The 17,118-nt window shown below is 41.1% G+C and overlaps 1 protein-coding gene across 2 annotated transcripts in view; it reads left to right on the forward strand.

Moving 5' to 3' along the window:
• kmt2ba (lysine (K)-specific methyltransferase 2Ba) overlaps positions 1 to 17,118 on the forward strand; it is a 33,889-nt gene that overhangs the window by 4,941 nt on the left and 11,830 nt on the right. Inside the window, exons 2-17 of one of the 2 annotated variants that reach the window (XM_041810016.1) lie at positions 995 to 2,417; positions 2,695 to 2,867; positions 3,055 to 3,144; positions 3,784 to 3,940; positions 7,172 to 7,451; positions 7,670 to 7,731; positions 7,843 to 8,076; positions 8,706 to 8,812; positions 13,500 to 14,240; positions 14,619 to 14,732; positions 14,847 to 14,993; positions 15,144 to 15,236; positions 15,445 to 15,562; positions 15,665 to 15,778; positions 16,162 to 16,343; positions 16,500 to 16,601. In XM_041810016.1, the coding sequence (XP_041665950.1) occupies positions 995 to 2,417; positions 2,695 to 2,867; positions 3,055 to 3,144; positions 3,784 to 3,940; positions 7,172 to 7,451; positions 7,670 to 7,731; positions 7,843 to 8,076; positions 8,706 to 8,812; positions 13,500 to 14,240; positions 14,619 to 14,732; positions 14,847 to 14,993; positions 15,144 to 15,236; positions 15,445 to 15,562; positions 15,665 to 15,778; positions 16,162 to 16,343; positions 16,500 to 16,601 (4,137 nt within the window). The remainder of the gene's footprint in view (positions 1 to 994; positions 2,418 to 2,694; positions 2,868 to 3,054; positions 3,145 to 3,783; positions 3,941 to 7,171; positions 7,452 to 7,669; positions 7,732 to 7,842; positions 8,077 to 8,705; positions 8,813 to 13,499; positions 14,241 to 14,618; positions 14,733 to 14,846; positions 14,994 to 15,143; positions 15,237 to 15,444; positions 15,563 to 15,664; positions 15,779 to 16,161; positions 16,344 to 16,499; positions 16,602 to 17,118) is intronic. The other variant, XM_041810017.1, reaches the window with a different exon arrangement.

Consider the following 17,118-nt stretch of genomic DNA (forward strand, 5'->3'; position numbering starts at 1 on the left):
TATGATGGAGTTTAATGTAAATTAGTCATGGAAATGAAAAATTCTGGTGGTTTTGGTTTTCATCCAACAACAGAAGTGGCAGCATGACGCGCTTTAAGTCAACTGGCTAACATTGCACATTCTGAGATGTGTGCTGTTGTTAAAAGATCTTTCACCTGTAGTCAGCATTAATGTGTGTATCAGGGCATGTGCATAAATATGAGCAAAATGATCGAAAGAAGACTTGAAATTTTCTGCACAGAAGGGGCTCACTGTGGGAGCGCAGATGGTCGAGTGGTTTAAAGTGCTACCCATGTACGCGGGCGGCCTGGGTTCGAGTCCGGCCTGTGGCCCTTTGCCGCATGTCTCTCCCCACTCTCTTCCCTGTTTCTGAGTCTATCCACTGTCCTTACTCTATCAAATAAAGGCATGAAAAGGCCCAAAAATAAATCTTAAAAAAAAAAAGAAGGGGCTCACTGTCAACATTCCCTGCTTTAGCAAATGCAGTGTAACATCCAACATGAAGTCTGTAAACAAATGTTTTTCAGATACCCTGCTCCAGAGTCCTGCACAAGTTCAATTTTGCAAACCTGCGTCTGCCAGTACCTGTAGAGCTCAGAACTGAAACTAGGGATGTTCTGACACCATTTTTTTCTTCCCGATACCAATTCAGATATCAAGGTGTTGGGTGTTTAGCCAATGGCGAGTACAAGTCCAATACTGGTGTGAACTCTCTGGACTGACTGTGCAGACTAGCAAATTCTTCTATACCTATATTTGACTCAGAACATACTCAACCAATAGAATCATAATGTACAGCATCTCTGTGACCTTCCAAATAATGTGAAGTATTTACGATAAGCACTCTCGTATCAATGAAACCCTAATGATACCCATCAGTACTTGGTACAGGGATGTGCATGTGGTGTATAGCTACTGTAATGCAGCATCCTCATATGTACTAGTCAGACACTGTTGTTAACACTTACTTATTTTATGTCTTTGTTTTTTCCAGGAGGAGGATTTCACTGGATTTGGGACCCCGACAACTCGTCCACAGAAAACTTCTATCACTGTTCCCAAGTCTTTTCTTCTGGGAGCCTCTGATTCTTCTCATGGAGCAAAACCTATCATTGGAAAAATTATGCCCAGGAGCCCGAAACCAGCTCTCATTGGAAAAATTGTACCAAGGGTCCAAAGAGAGGGTCAGGGTGTCAAAGACAGCCAAGTAAAAGACAATGAAATACCAAAGGCAGTGATTAAACTGCGAGGTAAGCAGACAGCTCTCACTGCGAATGAGCAGGACTTTGGAAGACTTAGCAGTACAAAGTCAGCAGACTCGGGCAGCTCACAAAGCCAGACTGCCCCTACCTCAGCAGACGAGCTGATGAGCGTTCAGACTTCGGTGATAAGTGCAGATGAAGCTTCCAAGGTCAAAGAACGAGGCCAAGTGTCAGAGGACTCAGACACAGACCAATCGCAGCCACAGAGAGCAGTGAAACGGAGGAGGGGCTTTCTGTTTGGGCATGGCAGACGAACATCTCAAGCAGTCGCTCTGTCCCTTCCCAAACGGCAGCGAAAGAGGACAGCTAAGGGAATGGGTGCCTCACCTGAGGCCGGAGCTGAGGCCGGTGCACAGAGTGGAGAGGAAGCAGCGATGCCTCTTGAGTGTAAAGCTGCTAATCCCCCATTGAAGAGAAACCACAAAAAACCACGACGGACACTTTTTGGAATGAGGCGGAAGCCGTTACAAGGCGGGCCACTCGTTAAACGTCCAAAATTAGGCAGAACTCGCGTTAGGCGTGTTTTTTACACTTATGTTACAGAGCCAATTCCTGGCACACAGACACAAGATGGGCAGCAACAAGATCAGAATACAACTCTATCACAAGGTGAGACAAGCTTATCTTCTGATCAAATTCAGCAGAACAACTCCTCCACTACTGTGACGAGTGGACGGTCCTCACGGGTCATCAAAACCCCAAAGAGGTTTTTAGATGAAGACATTATTCAGTTTCCAAGAGGTTCTCGGACAGCATGGCTGAAGAGTCAACAGAGAGAAGATGGAAAACCTTTGTGTCAGGAGTCCATCTTGGAGGGCAGCTCGTTGTGGTCAGACAGTGACTCAGAATCTGAGGTCCAGAGTCCAACAGCTGTGACAAAGCTGAGCCCAGGCACAAGCCACCTTGAGATCTACAAGAACCTGAAGAAACTCACCTTGAAAGTGGCGGAGAAAAAGAAGAGCCAGCATGTCCCTGAGGAGGATGACGCACAATCTGGTGACAGTTTGACCTCTAAAACCAGGAAGAGGAGGAGGTCACAAGTTATGATGGAGGAGATGGACTCTCCCGGGGTTGTGAGGAGGCTCGCCATTGTCGTCAATCCAGATGTGAAAGTGCCCTCACAAATGCCATCAGAAGAAAATGGTGACAATCATGGTAAAGGCCCTTCTCTGATGTTTGTAGCTTCTTTTACAAAATATCTAATTGGAATAACAGGTTAAACATTGTTTTTTTTTTCTTTTTTAAATCAGCAGATACTTCAAGTGCTACTCATATCTAGGCCTATTAATACCACTGAAGTGTCCAAATGGCTTTGAAATCGCAAACATTGAAGAGACTATTTTTCAAAAGTTCAAAGATGTGTAATTCTATTTCAGGGAGGCTGTCAATTAAGAGACGCTGGTTTTATTAGTTTATTTCATTTTTGCTTTAGGTGCAGTCGAAGCCAGAACCATAACCAGAGATGGTCATGAGACTTCAGAAGTTAGCGGGCCCAGTCATAGGATTGGTCTCAGTGGAGCCAATAAGACCATGCTCCACCTGCTGAAGAAAGCCAAAGTTCAACTTATCAAGATCGACCAGCAGAAGCAGCTCAAATTGTCACAGGTAAGAAGCTATTATTAAAACTTCTTTAGATTTGGAAAATATTTTTTTCATACAAAATGTCAGGACTTGAAGGAAAACTGTTTAGTTTGAACTCTCGGCAGACAGCAAATGGCTATTTTTTATTTGTAAAGTTTTAGTAATATCACTAACTTCAAACCTTGATTTTCCTCCAACTCTGGACCAACAGTTGGGCTCCAAAGAGGTGCCAGTGCCAGTGACTGGGAGGAGGAGGAGGAGGAGACGAGTCGGTATATCTCCCAAAGATTTTGGTCCTCAGGTAGTACATTTAACACTATTTTAATGTTTTCTTTACTGAAAGACTGAAAATCTTGCAGTGCTTTTTTATTGTGCTCATAAGAAATGGTGTAAAAATGTTTTTAGACACATTAGACTGTGAAACTCCATTGTCAGTTGCTGTTGTATGTCTTAACAGCTAGGAAACAAAAAAAAAATCTTTGATATAATGGCTCCCCTTATATCCCATTATATTGTATATATTGAGTGTATTTACCATATTTTGTAGGGATCCATTGTTTAACATCAGCATCAGCTGGTATCGGCTCTTTTGACAAACAGTAGCAGATGTTTTTCTGTTGTTGTATCAATGTGTAGTGTTGGGTTGAGCACACCTAACTGGTGATTTAGAGAAGACATTTATTGTTGCACGGAAGATATGACCTGTAGAAAAACCTCTGGTGTGTTTACGTGGTCAAACAGAGAAAATGACAGCATTGTGGGATTATGACACCAATAGAAGTAATGAAAATAAACGTCAACGCTGGTATCGGCCATTGGCTAAATTGTTACTTTAAACACTGGTATCGCCAATTTTCCCTGATTTTTACAATCAGCGCATCTCTTATAGTTGTTTTTAACTTAACTTTAACTCATTTTTTCCTTGGGTATTTGTGTGCAGGAGCAGCCACTGGGCGGTCCAAGGATCAAACATGTCTGTCGGGCAGCAGCTGTGGCTTTGGGGCAGCCCCGAGCGCTGGTGCCTGATGATATTCCCAGACTCAGCGCCCTGCCGCTCCACGAGAGAGAGGGCATCACCTTTTCTCCAGTAACAGAAGGTACAAAGCATTGCTTTTTGTATTCATATTCGCCAAAAAAGAGACCTCCAGGACATTTTGCATAGCATTGGTATTTTCAATAATTTTAATATTACATATATGCAAAATTTATACTAATGTCAAATCTACTATCAATCAGTTTGAAAAACTTAAACTTATTTTAGTTTGCGTAATTTGGACATTGAAATGGCCTAATGCTGATGGGCCAGTGGGCTTGGAAATAAAAGAAGAAGACACTTAATCCATAAACCCCTTTTACACTGCCTGGTCAAGAAGGGGTTCTTAGAATTTGGTGCAATTTGTGTAAAAGCACTGAGAAGAAATACTTGTATGAAATAGTTCAGCACCTTAGCCAGCAGCAGAGGTAGTAATTAAGGTATAATACAGGCAAACTGTCTATGTGAAGAGCAAAGCAAGCAGGACTTGTTGCCTTCAAAACACTGCAAAATCGAACAGAGACAACAATGTAATGGCACTGTTTAAAACTTTAAAGATGGTTTAAGGGCTAAGCTTCCTTGTGGGTGTGTTGCAACGCTAGCTGATAGTCCATGATGACTTGAAAGTAAAGAATCAAAAATAAGACTTCTGAAACATAAAAGGCTGATTACTGTCATTGTATTTTTAAAAACTGGTTGAAAAGACAAGAAACAGACACACAGCACACAGGAATGTGGTAAACCACAAGACTAAATAGAAACTTAATAGAGTTAAAGGCCTCTGTGGGACTGACTTTTTCAGCAATGATATGAGTCCCCTCAAAGTGGCAGGAGGCTGTTCAGACCTCACTTATGGAGTTTCAGAATCATCACATCACTGCTGGCTACAGTAGAAAAGAAGCTCTTATGTGCAAACCCATTAAAGCCATCCATCTTTTCAGAAAGAGGGCTGCTATGATTTTGTTACTGTTTGAAGATACTGTATGGCTTTGGGACAATATCAGCAATTTCTATGATTTTGGTATTCAGTTTTATTCTACACAACACCGAACTTTAACTGTCACTTAGTTCACATTAACACAGCATTATAAGGTGTGTAACATAAACTGTTACTGTGTAGCTGGGTTTACCCCCACCCAGGAGTAGTCATGATCACCACATCATTTATTCACAGATTGACTGTTAATATACACAACTTGATAACATTACCATCTTCCAGGTAGGTTTGCTTTTCATTCATTTGTTCCAACTTCATTGGCATTGTCCAGAGCTATATTTATTTCTGCCACTTGATGATTGGCAAAGCTACTCTGCTAGTTTATTGTGATGAAAACATTCACCAGCTAAAATTTTCTTTAAAGCTGTCACTGCAGCAGTAACCACACAATGTAAAATAAATGAGGATTTTTTTAAGCAAACATAATCTGCTGAGCAAAAAATAAAGAACAGATAAATGCTATTTTTAGCTCAATGTAGTTGTAATTAAAAAACTTGCCAGCAAAAATATCTTTTGTCACACACAGATTAGCCACTGCTGTTGGAAAGCTTTACCCAACACTGGTCGAGTGAGCACCACTCAGTATAAGGTGAGGAAGTGCCATTTGACAAATGAACACGTTTAGTGCTGGTAGGAAAAAAACTGATCCTTTACATCATTATTCAACTACCTTATTTATTTAAAATAAAGCCAAACACATCTAGGTCATGTGCTTCTGTCTGATGTTGCTTTTTGCCAGCTGGCAGTAAAATAATACCACTGGGGGTTGCAAAAGCTCTCAAAGGATTTAAGTTTCAAATCTATTTCCATTTTTTTTTCTCATCAAAAAAAAGGCAAGGAGGAGATTTCGACAAGCAGTAGATTTGTCTGAGACTTGTGATGTGTTCGTCCATTCACCTTATTTTAATCTAGAGTGACTGGCTTTGTTCAGACTGGTTTCATGTCCACATTTTTGTCAAGTAGCCTTTACAGCAGTGAAGAACAATTGGTCCAAAATGAATACAAGCAACATTCGAATATTGTTTGATATGAAATCTTTGTTTTCTACAAAAACGTTCTATTCCCAGACACCTATTTTGCTAAAATTGGTTTTCATGTGGTTGGTTGTTTTTTACATTCTAGGCATTTGGATCTCAAGTTGACTGCACTTTAGTACATTTGTTCACACCATGCATTAAGAATACATCTTCAGTGACAACCTGCAGTCAGAACTAATTTGCCTGCTCTTGAGCAAATAACAGCTCATGCATCCTGTTTGTGTTTCTCAGGCTAGATATCCCTGGGTAAGCTGCAAAAAGGCAGTGCTTTTTTAACAGCTTTTCTCCCTTGCTTTGTCATAAACATGGCTTTAAGGGAAGAAGTGATCTACTATTGAGCAAATAAACCTCGTGGAGTAATAATCCATTTAGAATTGAATCGTAGCCCTCTGAATCGTAATCGAATCTTGAGGTGCCTAAAGATTTCCACCACTAGTCAGTACCTACCAAAAATGGCCCAAGGAAGTAAAACCAGCAAAGAGGCCACATAGTCATGGTCAGTTAAAGCTTGTCAAAGCAAGTGGGAAGTAAATGATTGCACATGTGGTTCAATCCAGGAGAGCCACTGGAGGGTGATTCAAGGTGTCGACTAGACCTCTGAATTCAGCAGCTCTCGGCCCAGTCAAGCAATTTTAGACTGAGCTGGGCACACAAGTCCAATCCATGGAGGACTTACAGGATTTAAAAAACCAGCTGCTGATGTCTTTGTGTCAGACACCATTGCATGCTTTCAGAGGTCTAGAGGAAACCATGTCTCTGCGGGCAAGCACTGTTTTTGTTCTGTTTGGATGTTAAGGCAGGTTGTCATAATGTTATGGCTGATAAATGCATACTGACTTCAGTCATCACAGTCATTTCTGGTGCAAAGAAAAAGTTCTGAAATACACAATGGCAGCAGTCTCATTTTATATTTGTTGTTACCAAAGGCCATCTTTACCAAAGAAAGCCATGCCATTGGTTTTGACACAAATTTGTTTGGGGAAATCTCGTTTGAGAACAACTGCGATTTGCCGGCAGTCTGAACAAAGCCTTCAAATTTTGCAAACAGCCAGTAGTAACATGTAGCTGTAGAAGTGAGATTTGCTTGTTAGCAATAAATTGAAGTAAAACTAGCATATGAGCACCTTCAATCACAGGAGCCCTCCTGCAGACTGAATAGTAAGTTCAAATACAGTGGCCCCACATTACTGTTACCTCAGTTTTAAAGTGTGTATGTGGACGTTGTTGCTCTCTACCCATCCTCTCTGTCTCTTGCTTGCAGATGTGGCCGATGATGACGACGACATCACTGATCAGGGCAGGACTCAGTGGGTTGTCTCTCAGGAAAGTATCCAGCGGAGGAGGGGGAGAGGGAGAGGGAGGGGATTCGGCAGCCGATTCAAGAGAAGGAAGGCCCTGAGTCAGTATGGTCCTGGCGGCGTGCGCTCACGGCGCTGTGGAGTCTGCGAAGGCTGTTTGGTTGTCGAGGACTGTGCAAAATGCATGAACTGTCTCGATAAGCCCAAGTTTGGGGGGCCCAACACCAAGAGACAATGCTGCATGTAAGTATGTAAATTTAACTGGGTAAGTCATGTTGATAAGTTTGCAGAGAAAATCTGGTAAATATTATTGTTATGAATGAAAAATTCACTTAGGCCTGAAGATTAAAATGAAATAAATGAATAACCTACAGAAATCAGAAAAAAGGACTGCTAGAAGGCTTTACTTTAGGAACGCAGTGTACATTAACATTCCTTTTTACTCTTTATCCTTTCCTCAGATACAAGAAGTGTGACCGGATTGAGAAAGCGAAAATGGCGCGTTTCATGAAACCCCTGAAACGTACGTTTTTTTTAAATCTTCAATGCTCTGCTCTTTTTTTAAGCCTCAAAGTTAACAGAAATATATCCACATTTCCGATTTACTTAATTGACCATGAGACACATCTCTCAGTCCAGGCAAGGCGGCCATCAGGCTCTGTGTCAGGCAGTGAGGATGGAAACTGGACCTCTGGAGGGTCGCCATCCGTGGCTATCGGTGTCCAGAAACATTCCCTACGTAACATCAAACCCCGCTCCTACAGAAGCCTGCTGAAGTCTGAATCTGAAGAAGAGGAGGAGGAGGAGGAACAGAAAAAGGCAGAAAAAATCACTGTCAAGCAAGATGCAGGTGCTGCTAGCAACCAAGGTAACTGAAGCTGTGTTTTCTTTGGTGCATTATACTTTTACAGATAATGAGTTTAAGATTTTAGCTGTTAATTTCAGAGTAGTGAAGGGCACATAAAACATAGAATAACTAATCTCCTGTCATAATATGTTGTCAAGATGAGTATTGCTTTCCCATGGCGATGCCAGTTTCATTATAATAGCAAAAACGGGTGACATTCGGTTAGTTACCTGGCTACACGTAATACTAGAGCAAAGCGTGCTAATGGCTGAACCCAGCCTGAGCTGTTCATCACAAATCACTCTTCTCTGCCAGCTGTGGGAGTGGATATGCGCACCACAGCACAACGTAGGGATTTAAACTAGAGATGACAGTGTTGCAGAAATCCATCCCGTGGCAGAAATTTTACCAGTGATGGTATTAATGCTGGTTTGCCGCCCACCACTACTACTCACATATTAATACTGTTTTCACAGGCTGTTAAGAAATCTCATTGAGAGGGGAGAACTCGCCTTGTTTGTTAGAAATGTATTTTTAATTATCTAAGCAAAATGGTTGTAATTTATCACAACTATTAACAAAAAAAATGAGTCCAACAACATGCTAGAACAGGTATTAAATGTTTCAAATTCCATCCGTCTTTTCTGGAGATCTTGATCCTGAAGATGGTGGATCACAGCTGGACAACTTTCCATCTGAAGCGAAGCAACGGCGTCCTTTCCCAAGAGGAGCTGTGGGCAGACCCAGAGCTTTCAAGGTAAAAACATCCTGCAGATTTCCCTTCCTCGCCTTCTTCATTCCCCTGTATCAAACCTGGGTCAAATGTATATTTGGTTCATGTTTTCTCTGTCTTGTTAGTCAGTCATTCACACTCACATTAACAAATGTCTTATAAAAGTTTCTCATTTTGAGTTCAAATGAAAGTTTAAAGATAATGATTAAGACAACAAACAGCTCAGACATTTCCAAAAGTGCTTTGCCCAGGTTTGACACTTCTTTTTTCCCTTTTTTAATTTGATATTTGTTTGAATGAATGTTCTAATAATAACTTTCACATTCAGTCTTTGCTAATCTTCTATGTCTTTCACTTGGTGTAAAATATCTGGCACATATTTTACCACATTAATACCACATTAATGATTGGGGATGGAGATGGTTAATCTTTAGTGATATATGTATCAATCCAAGTCCTTCTCAATGTCACTATTGATCCTTTTCTAATATTTGTTGGAAAGTATTTTGGTTTAATTTAATGCACATTGCTGATGTGCTTTTAGCTTAGGTTCTCCCCTGCAAGAGCAAATGTAGGCCTGTGTTTTTGCACCAGTGGTATCATTAAATAACGTTGGATCACTAAACCGTGATCCTTGGTAGCAATATTGATGAGCTAAAATGCTATTGATTTTCATATGATATAAACAGAACTGGGTCTTCATGTACTCAGGTTTAGATCTCCATCCCTTTTCATGATAAAAAGGAAGTTCTGTTTTCAAACTAAAAAAATCATCTGGCTTACTGCAAAATAAATGTTCTCCTTTTTCACATATTGCCAGTTAATAAAATAAAAACATTATTTAAATTAAAATATCAAAAAGACAGAAAATATATTTACAAAATGATTGATTTAAATCCTGTACTGTTTGGTACGGAGGAGTAAAAACAATTTTCATATTAAATAAATCACAAACACATGTATTCTTTCCTAGGGTTCTGTTGAAGTAGTGCATTGTTTTGAAGCTCTTACATTTCAAAACTTGCTTTAAAAAGATAAAAATCCATCATTGAATTTTTTACCACTTGGTTTTGCTTTTTTAATTAAATATTCCATGATCATGTATCGCTTTTTAAAAGAGAAATACAATAATGACTGATTTTAGAGAAAAGAAACTAAATGATAGTACAAGCAGGAAAAACATTGTTATTACACACTGATTTGTAAAAATTTACCATTGCTTTCTTAACACTGAAACATTTCAATGGCTGTGGCTTGTTGTAGTTTCTAGATGAAGTGGAAATTTTGGCTGGGCTGGCTGTCTTTTGCTTCTTATAGTTGGCATGAATGTTTGGCTTATAACAGTATTGACACTGTTGTCTTTTTAGAGCTCATTCATCAGCGCTCTGGCTTTTTTTTACATTTAATTTCACATTGCTTGCATCCTACGTCATTCTACATGTGACAGCCCCCTTACTTTGCATACACGTCCTGCTTTAAGTGTTGATTTGATCTTTTTCTGTGTTTGTTGGTAATAAACTGTTAGTTGTAGTTTTTTAATGCAATAATAGTGCATTCATCCCTTGACTTGTGTTTTGCTCAATGACCAGTGATGTGTCAATTTTCCCCCTACTCCCAAAATACACCAGCAACAAAGGAAGCCATCACTTTGAAGAAGAGATTAAAAACAAGTGCACACATAATTTGGTCACGGAATATTTTTAAGATTTTAGTCAGTTCACGGAGAGCTTCTCTTTTTCTTAGCTGTAGTCTAGTGCACAGGGGAGAACGGGGTTGGTTTCACACTTTTTACTCTAGTGTGAATTTTTCAAAATCAAAACACCCGTCAATAGTCATTTCTACATTAAATCGAAGCCTAAGGTGTTGGATAGAAATCCCTCATTTTCCAACTTATTGAAACAAAGAGATAATTAACGACACAGGGTGACAACCAACCCCATCACAGGGAAAGTTGTCATACACTATGATGACCAACTCAAACTTGCATTATAGCCGTCTAACAACAAGTTAGCTAACTAACAACAGTCTTTACCTTTCCCTTCACACTTTTAAAGGGTAACAATTGTTTTGTAATAAACTCATTGTAGAAAAGCCTAGAAGAAAGATACTGAGGATCTGAATATTTACAGTTTGATATGAAAAACACAAGAAGTCCTAAAGTTCAGCTTCCCTACTCCAGAATAGACTATGTAAGTGAGATTTGATCCCAATTCTGGAAATTTCCATACCAAATTTTGGTGGTGCGATATGAGTGAGACAACCAACCTGTGTGACAGCCAACCCTGTTCTCCCCTCACATTTCAGAATAGGAGGATAGCAAATGTCTTTGGTTAAGTGCTTGCATGCCTTTATTCATGCACGTACCTTTATAATGGCACACATGTACCCTGCATGTTAGCAACCTCTAGACACATGTGTGCAAGTGTGTGTGCCCAATGATGTGGTAAAACTTTTTTGTCAACAGTGTTGGGTCTGTGCACACTGGCAGGAGATGCACAAAGTTTTGGTAGATTTTTCAGATTTCTGCAATTTCCCTCAATCAAAAAGCTACATTTAAAAAAGAAAAAATATACACTATATTGCCAAAAGTATTGGCTCACCTACCTTGACTCCAAGGTTTAGGAGTGTGTTTATGGGAATTTTTGACCATTCTTCCAGAAGCGCATTTGTGAGGTCACACACTGATCTTGGTCGAGAAGGCCCGGGTCTCAGTTTCCACTCTAATTCATCCCAAGGTGTTTGATCAGGTTGAGGTCAGGACTCTGTGCAGGCCAGTCAAGTTCATCCACACCAAACGCTCTCATCCATGTCTTTATGGACCTTGCTTTGTGCACTGGTGCACAGTCATGTTGGAATAGGAAGGGGCCATCCCCAAACTGTTCCCACAAAACTGGGAGCATGGAATTGTCCAAAATCTCTTGGTATGCTGAAGCATTCATAGTTCCTTTCACTGGAACTAAAGGGCCAACTCCAGCTTCTGAAAAACAACCCCACATCCCCTCTCCACCAAACTTTACACTTGGCACAGTGCAGTCAGACAATTACCGTTCTCCTGGCATCCGCCAAACCCAGACTCGTCCATCAGATTGACAGATGGAGAAGCGCGATTCATCACTCCAGAGAACATGTCTCCACTGCTCTAGGGTCCAGTGGCAGCGTGCTTTACACCCCTGCATCCGACACTTTGCATTGCATTTGGTGATGTATGGCTTGGATGCAGCTGCTCGGCCATGGAAACCCATTCCATGAAGCTCTCTACACACTGTTCTTGAGCTAATCTGAAGGCCACATGAAGTTAGGAGGTCTGTAGCGATTGACTCTGCAGAAAGTTGGCGACCTCTGCACACTATGCGCCTCAGCATCTGCTGACCCGGCTCCGTCATTTTATGTGGCCTACCACATCGTGGCTGGGTTGCTGTCGTTCCCAGTGGCTTCCACTTTGTTTTAATACCACTGACAGATGACTGTGGAGTATTTAGGAGTGAGGAAATTTCACGATTGGACTTGTTGCAGAGGTGGCATCCTATCACAGTACCACGCTGGAATTCACTGAGCTCCTGAGAGTGACTAACCTGACATGCCAGATGGATTTGTTTCAAACATCCATCTGGGAAAGCTTCAACAGGAAAGTTTTGAGAAAAGGCAGAGGATTTGAAAAAAACTCAGGAGTATGATTAGGTAAATGTCCCGTCTGTCACATCTCTACGGGCCAATCAGAGCAACACAACACGTGATGTAGCTGCTATCAAGTTGCGTGTGCGCAGCTACTGACAAGTAACGCGAAACATGGCGACTATAGACATGTGAGTACTCGACTTTTGTCATTTTTGAGAAGAAAATAACTCACTGCTGTTCTTTGTTCTTCTTTTAACGAAGAAATGTCGTCAAGTTCTGATAAAACTGGCGCTTTAACAGCATCCACGCTAATCTCTTCCTCCCTAACTGCACCAGCTCTTGCTGCTGCTTGTTTACGTCTCGACTCTGCTGTGCCTGAAAGTACTGCCCCTCGTTGCTGATTTGTCCTGTCACTTTCTAACCGGGCCCAAACGGTTCAGATGGGAGCTATGCAAGATGGATTCGCCTGCGAAAAACAAGGAAATGGGCATATCCATCTGCTTTGCAAGGTTAGAGAGTGACCCATTCTTTGACAAATGTTTGTAGAAACAGTCTGCATGCCTAGGTGCTTGATTTTATACACCTGTGGGCATGGAACGGATTGGAACATCTGATTTCAATTATTTGGATGGGTGAGTGAAAACTTTTGGCAATATAGTGTATGACTACATGAATTAACACACTGGGAAAACATGCATAGCAAAAAATGTGGTAAAATCTTTTTGGACATGTGTTTGGCATTATTTTGCATTACATCCCCAAAAGGTTGTCACCTGGGGCAAAAATGTACAACTAAATATTTTGTTTGGTTGTATACCTATATCTGGACCTGCAGAAATACAAAGTTCACTTTTCTGTACAATTAATTCAGGCCACATCTTTGTTTTATTTCCTTTGCTGCTGAATGCATTTGCTAAATTTTCTCCACCTTTTCTTACTTTTATTCCTGGCTAACAAGTTACTCTTAAAGACACAGTTTTTCTCCCTTTACCTGTCACTTTGGCTGCTGTCGATCGCCGCCTCTGCATGTCACTAGTATCAGTAAAACTTTGGAACCTGTGGTGCTGGTTGGCTTAGGCAGTCCCCTCCTTCGCAGGATCAGGCGTACACAGGAGAGACGGAGCCCAGAGACCCCGACCTGTCCAGGAGCCCAATGCCGAAGCTGCAGCGGCAGCTACAAATACACTTACACCGCCTGCCTGATTCTGTGCTGCAGTCTGCTCTGTCTCGACAGTGTTTGGATGAGTGTGCCACAAAGTCCCATCCACTAATGTCCAAGCTTTTAAAACAACCTGCTGTTTCAAAATCATCACATCCCACAACACAGTCTCCCACAGAATTATCCCCACCTGTCCTGCATCCCACCTCTCCACTTTCACCAACAGACTCTGCTCAGAAATCTCTGCTGTTACGTTTGCAACGTTTGCCTCAGTCTGTGATGCAGTCAATGTCCCCTTCATACAGAATTAAGCCATCATCATCTCCACAGAAACACCAGTCTGTACAGAACTTGTGTTTGGAGGGATGCCCAGAGGTGCAGAAAAAGAGAACTAAAACAGTCCTCCATAGTGTGAATGTGCCGCTTCATGCTCCACACTCAGAGTTGCAGGAGAGAAGACGAGAGGACCTGGAGGACACACGAGAGGACAGGCCTGAAGAGGAGAGGGACGAAGATTCTGTAAAAGAGAGAGTGCTGCAAACAACTTACCCACCCTATGTCCTTCGTTCCCAGAGTCCTGCAGAGTGTGTGTCAACGAACAGCCCGACAGGGTTTACTAATGGGCTTCCCCAAAAGGGCCTGTCACAGAACACGTACAAGATCCGCGTGGACTTCAAGGTGAGACTTTGAACTTATGTTGTGTGGCATTTTCAAACAATTAATTAATGTTTTCCATATAAACTTGATCTTCAAAGCCATTCCGTATAGATGTAATTATCTGGTTAGCCTTGTAGTAAAAATAAAGACATTTCAAGGGTATTGATTAAGTCTTCTTGGTTTGAAAGCATGAGTCACAAATGTTTGTCATGTTTAGATTTTTTTCATGATCTTGTTAGGAACACAAGTTAAATGCAATGCTGTTGGATAACTGAGATAGCTTATGAGCTTATGTGATGATGCTTATTTGAAAAGGTTAGGTTCTTGGCAAATATTAAGACCTTTAACTATAAATTTGCTCACTTCCTGCTGGTTGTCATTTATCCTTTTTTTTTCCAGGAGGACTGTGCTGTGCAGAATGTTTGGCTGATGGGCGGCCTCAGCGTCCTCACATCTGTTCCTACCACACCACAACCTGTCTGTCTGCTGTGTGCCAGTAAAGGGCAACATGAGGTAAGTTCAGGCATAAAAAACATGAGTTTTTTTTATGCCTGTTTGATGCTCTGCTGTACCAATAATAACAACTTTTGACTAAACTGGCTGTGTTTTGCCTCCAACATCCATCAGATGATATTCTGCCAGATCTGCTGTGAGCCTTTCCACAGTTTCTGCCTCTCACCAGAAGAGCTTCCCATCAAGGAGAACAAAGAGAACTGGTGCTGCAGGCGCTGCAAATTCTGTCACGTGTGCGGACGTCGAAGCAAGAGCACAAAGGTTAGAAACACAGACTCATGCATCCACTAAATTTATCATGGACCTTAGTATGAGATGTCAGGAACATATTATATATGTTGATGCCACACAGATAGAGCCTTGGTAATCATTTACTCCCCTTTAATACCCTTGTTTCTTTTTCCTCTTCAGCCTGTGTTGCAATGCAGGAGATGCCAAACCTCATACCACCCTTCCTGCTTGGGACCAACCTACCCTAAACCTATGAACTGCAGCCTGCCTTGGGTAAGTAGTTTTATACCCCACAAATGTTTATCTCCTTTACTTTATCTCAGATTCATCACGATACTTGAACGAATGCTTTAAAATCATAAAATGAGAATTTTAGAATAAAAAAGAATTTCTTCACCAAGTAGACCTTACCTTAAAATATCCAAGGAACCTAAAAGCCTCATACACTTACAGTATTGCAACATATTTTGTGTTTGTGTAGGTGTGTATGACGTGTATTCGATGTAAAAGCTGCGGTGTGACTCCTGGAAAGTCCTGGGACCTGGCCTGGAACCATGAGGAGGACCTTTGTCCAGACTGCACTCCTCTGCACAAGAAAGGTAAGACCAAAGAAAAAATTTGCATTGTTTTTTAATTTTATTTTTATACAATGTGTTTTAAGTTTTATTGGATGGCTGATATATTGTTTGTGTTTACATCAGGGAATTTCTGCACAGTCTGCCACAAATGCTACAGTGACAACAGCCAACACAACCAGATGATCCAGTGTTCACAGTGCAGCCACTGGATTCATTACACGTGTGAAAGGCTTTCGGGTGAGAAACAGTCTGTCTCCCATTAGAGTGTTTTCTATTTGGATGCTGTTTTTAACCCTTTTAACCCACTTGTAATGAATCCTACCATAAATCCAATATCAGAAACATGCAACACCATGATAGCTGCCACCCTATACCGCATACTACCTGGAGCCATTTAGAATTTGCCCCTATGTATTGTTTATTATAAGCTCCCTATTCACTGTACCACTTTTTACCACCTTTTCTCCCTCATAAGACTGCTCAAGGAAGACTTAGCTAAACACAACAGAATATCTTCTCCTTCTCTGGGCAAGCCCGGAAATAGACTGTGTATTTGTCATGCAAAATAGTTTTGTTACCTTATTTTGATCGACAAAATCTACATTTTTTTGTCATTACAGATGAGATGCTTGGTTTACTTTCAACCCAAACAGAAGTTCTTTTCAGGTGTTCATCCTGCAGCCGACCTGAAACCAGCAGCTTGAGAGAGGAGCTGCAGAGCAGGCTGATAGCCGGGCTGCAGGAGGTGCTCATTGACCTCCTCTCTGACAGCACTACCCAGCATCTCCTTATCTGTAAAGTGGTAAGACAGGGCTATAACTGTTAATGACTGTAGACCTGTTCGAAGTAATAAACTGTTTTTACACTTTAAATGCATGCTATTATGAGCCAAAATGAAATTGTCCTTATTACCATCATTGCATTAATTTTCCCTCATCTTAATTAAATTTTGTTTTAGTGTCGGGAAAGCAACCTCACAGACTGTGTCAGGGAAGCAGAGCCAGTCTGTGATTTACAAGCCATGGAGAGGAAGTTTAAAGGGGGAGGATACACCTCTATAGTAAGTATATCTGTTGTCATTTTAACATTTAAGAGCTTTAGCACCAAACAGCAGCTTTTTTGGCTGAAAATGAAGTCAAGGCTTTGAAATACAAAAACTGCAGTTCCTCTCACTTGATTTTACAGCAGACACACGTTCACAGCCTGGTTCAGAAGATGAAATTGATTAGAAGAATTGACATCTTAATGGTTTCCAGAAGAATACAAGTTATGCATAATTAGGGGCTTGTTCAGCACATTTTAACTGTTTGCCAGGATGCTTAAGACCAACATCAGGCTAGCTTCAAAAGCTCCCTGAAGTCGCCATATGACTTAAGTCACTCAGGCTTTTATTTTCTACAGTATGAGTAGCACAGAATGAAAGCTATGACGTCCTTTTTTTATTCCTGTGTGTCATACAGGTTCCAACAAAGAAAACAAAAATCAAGTTTGCTTCTAAATCAAACAGTTGTTGCCTCTGTGTCTTTGGGGCGTATTGCTCTTTGTTGAAGATGGTCTTCACTGAAAACCTGACCTTG

This window comes from Cheilinus undulatus, linkage group 16, assembly GCF_018320785.1.
Source record: "Cheilinus undulatus linkage group 16, ASM1832078v1, whole genome shotgun sequence".
NCBI lineage: Eukaryota > Metazoa > Chordata > Actinopteri > Labriformes > Labridae > Cheilinus > Cheilinus undulatus.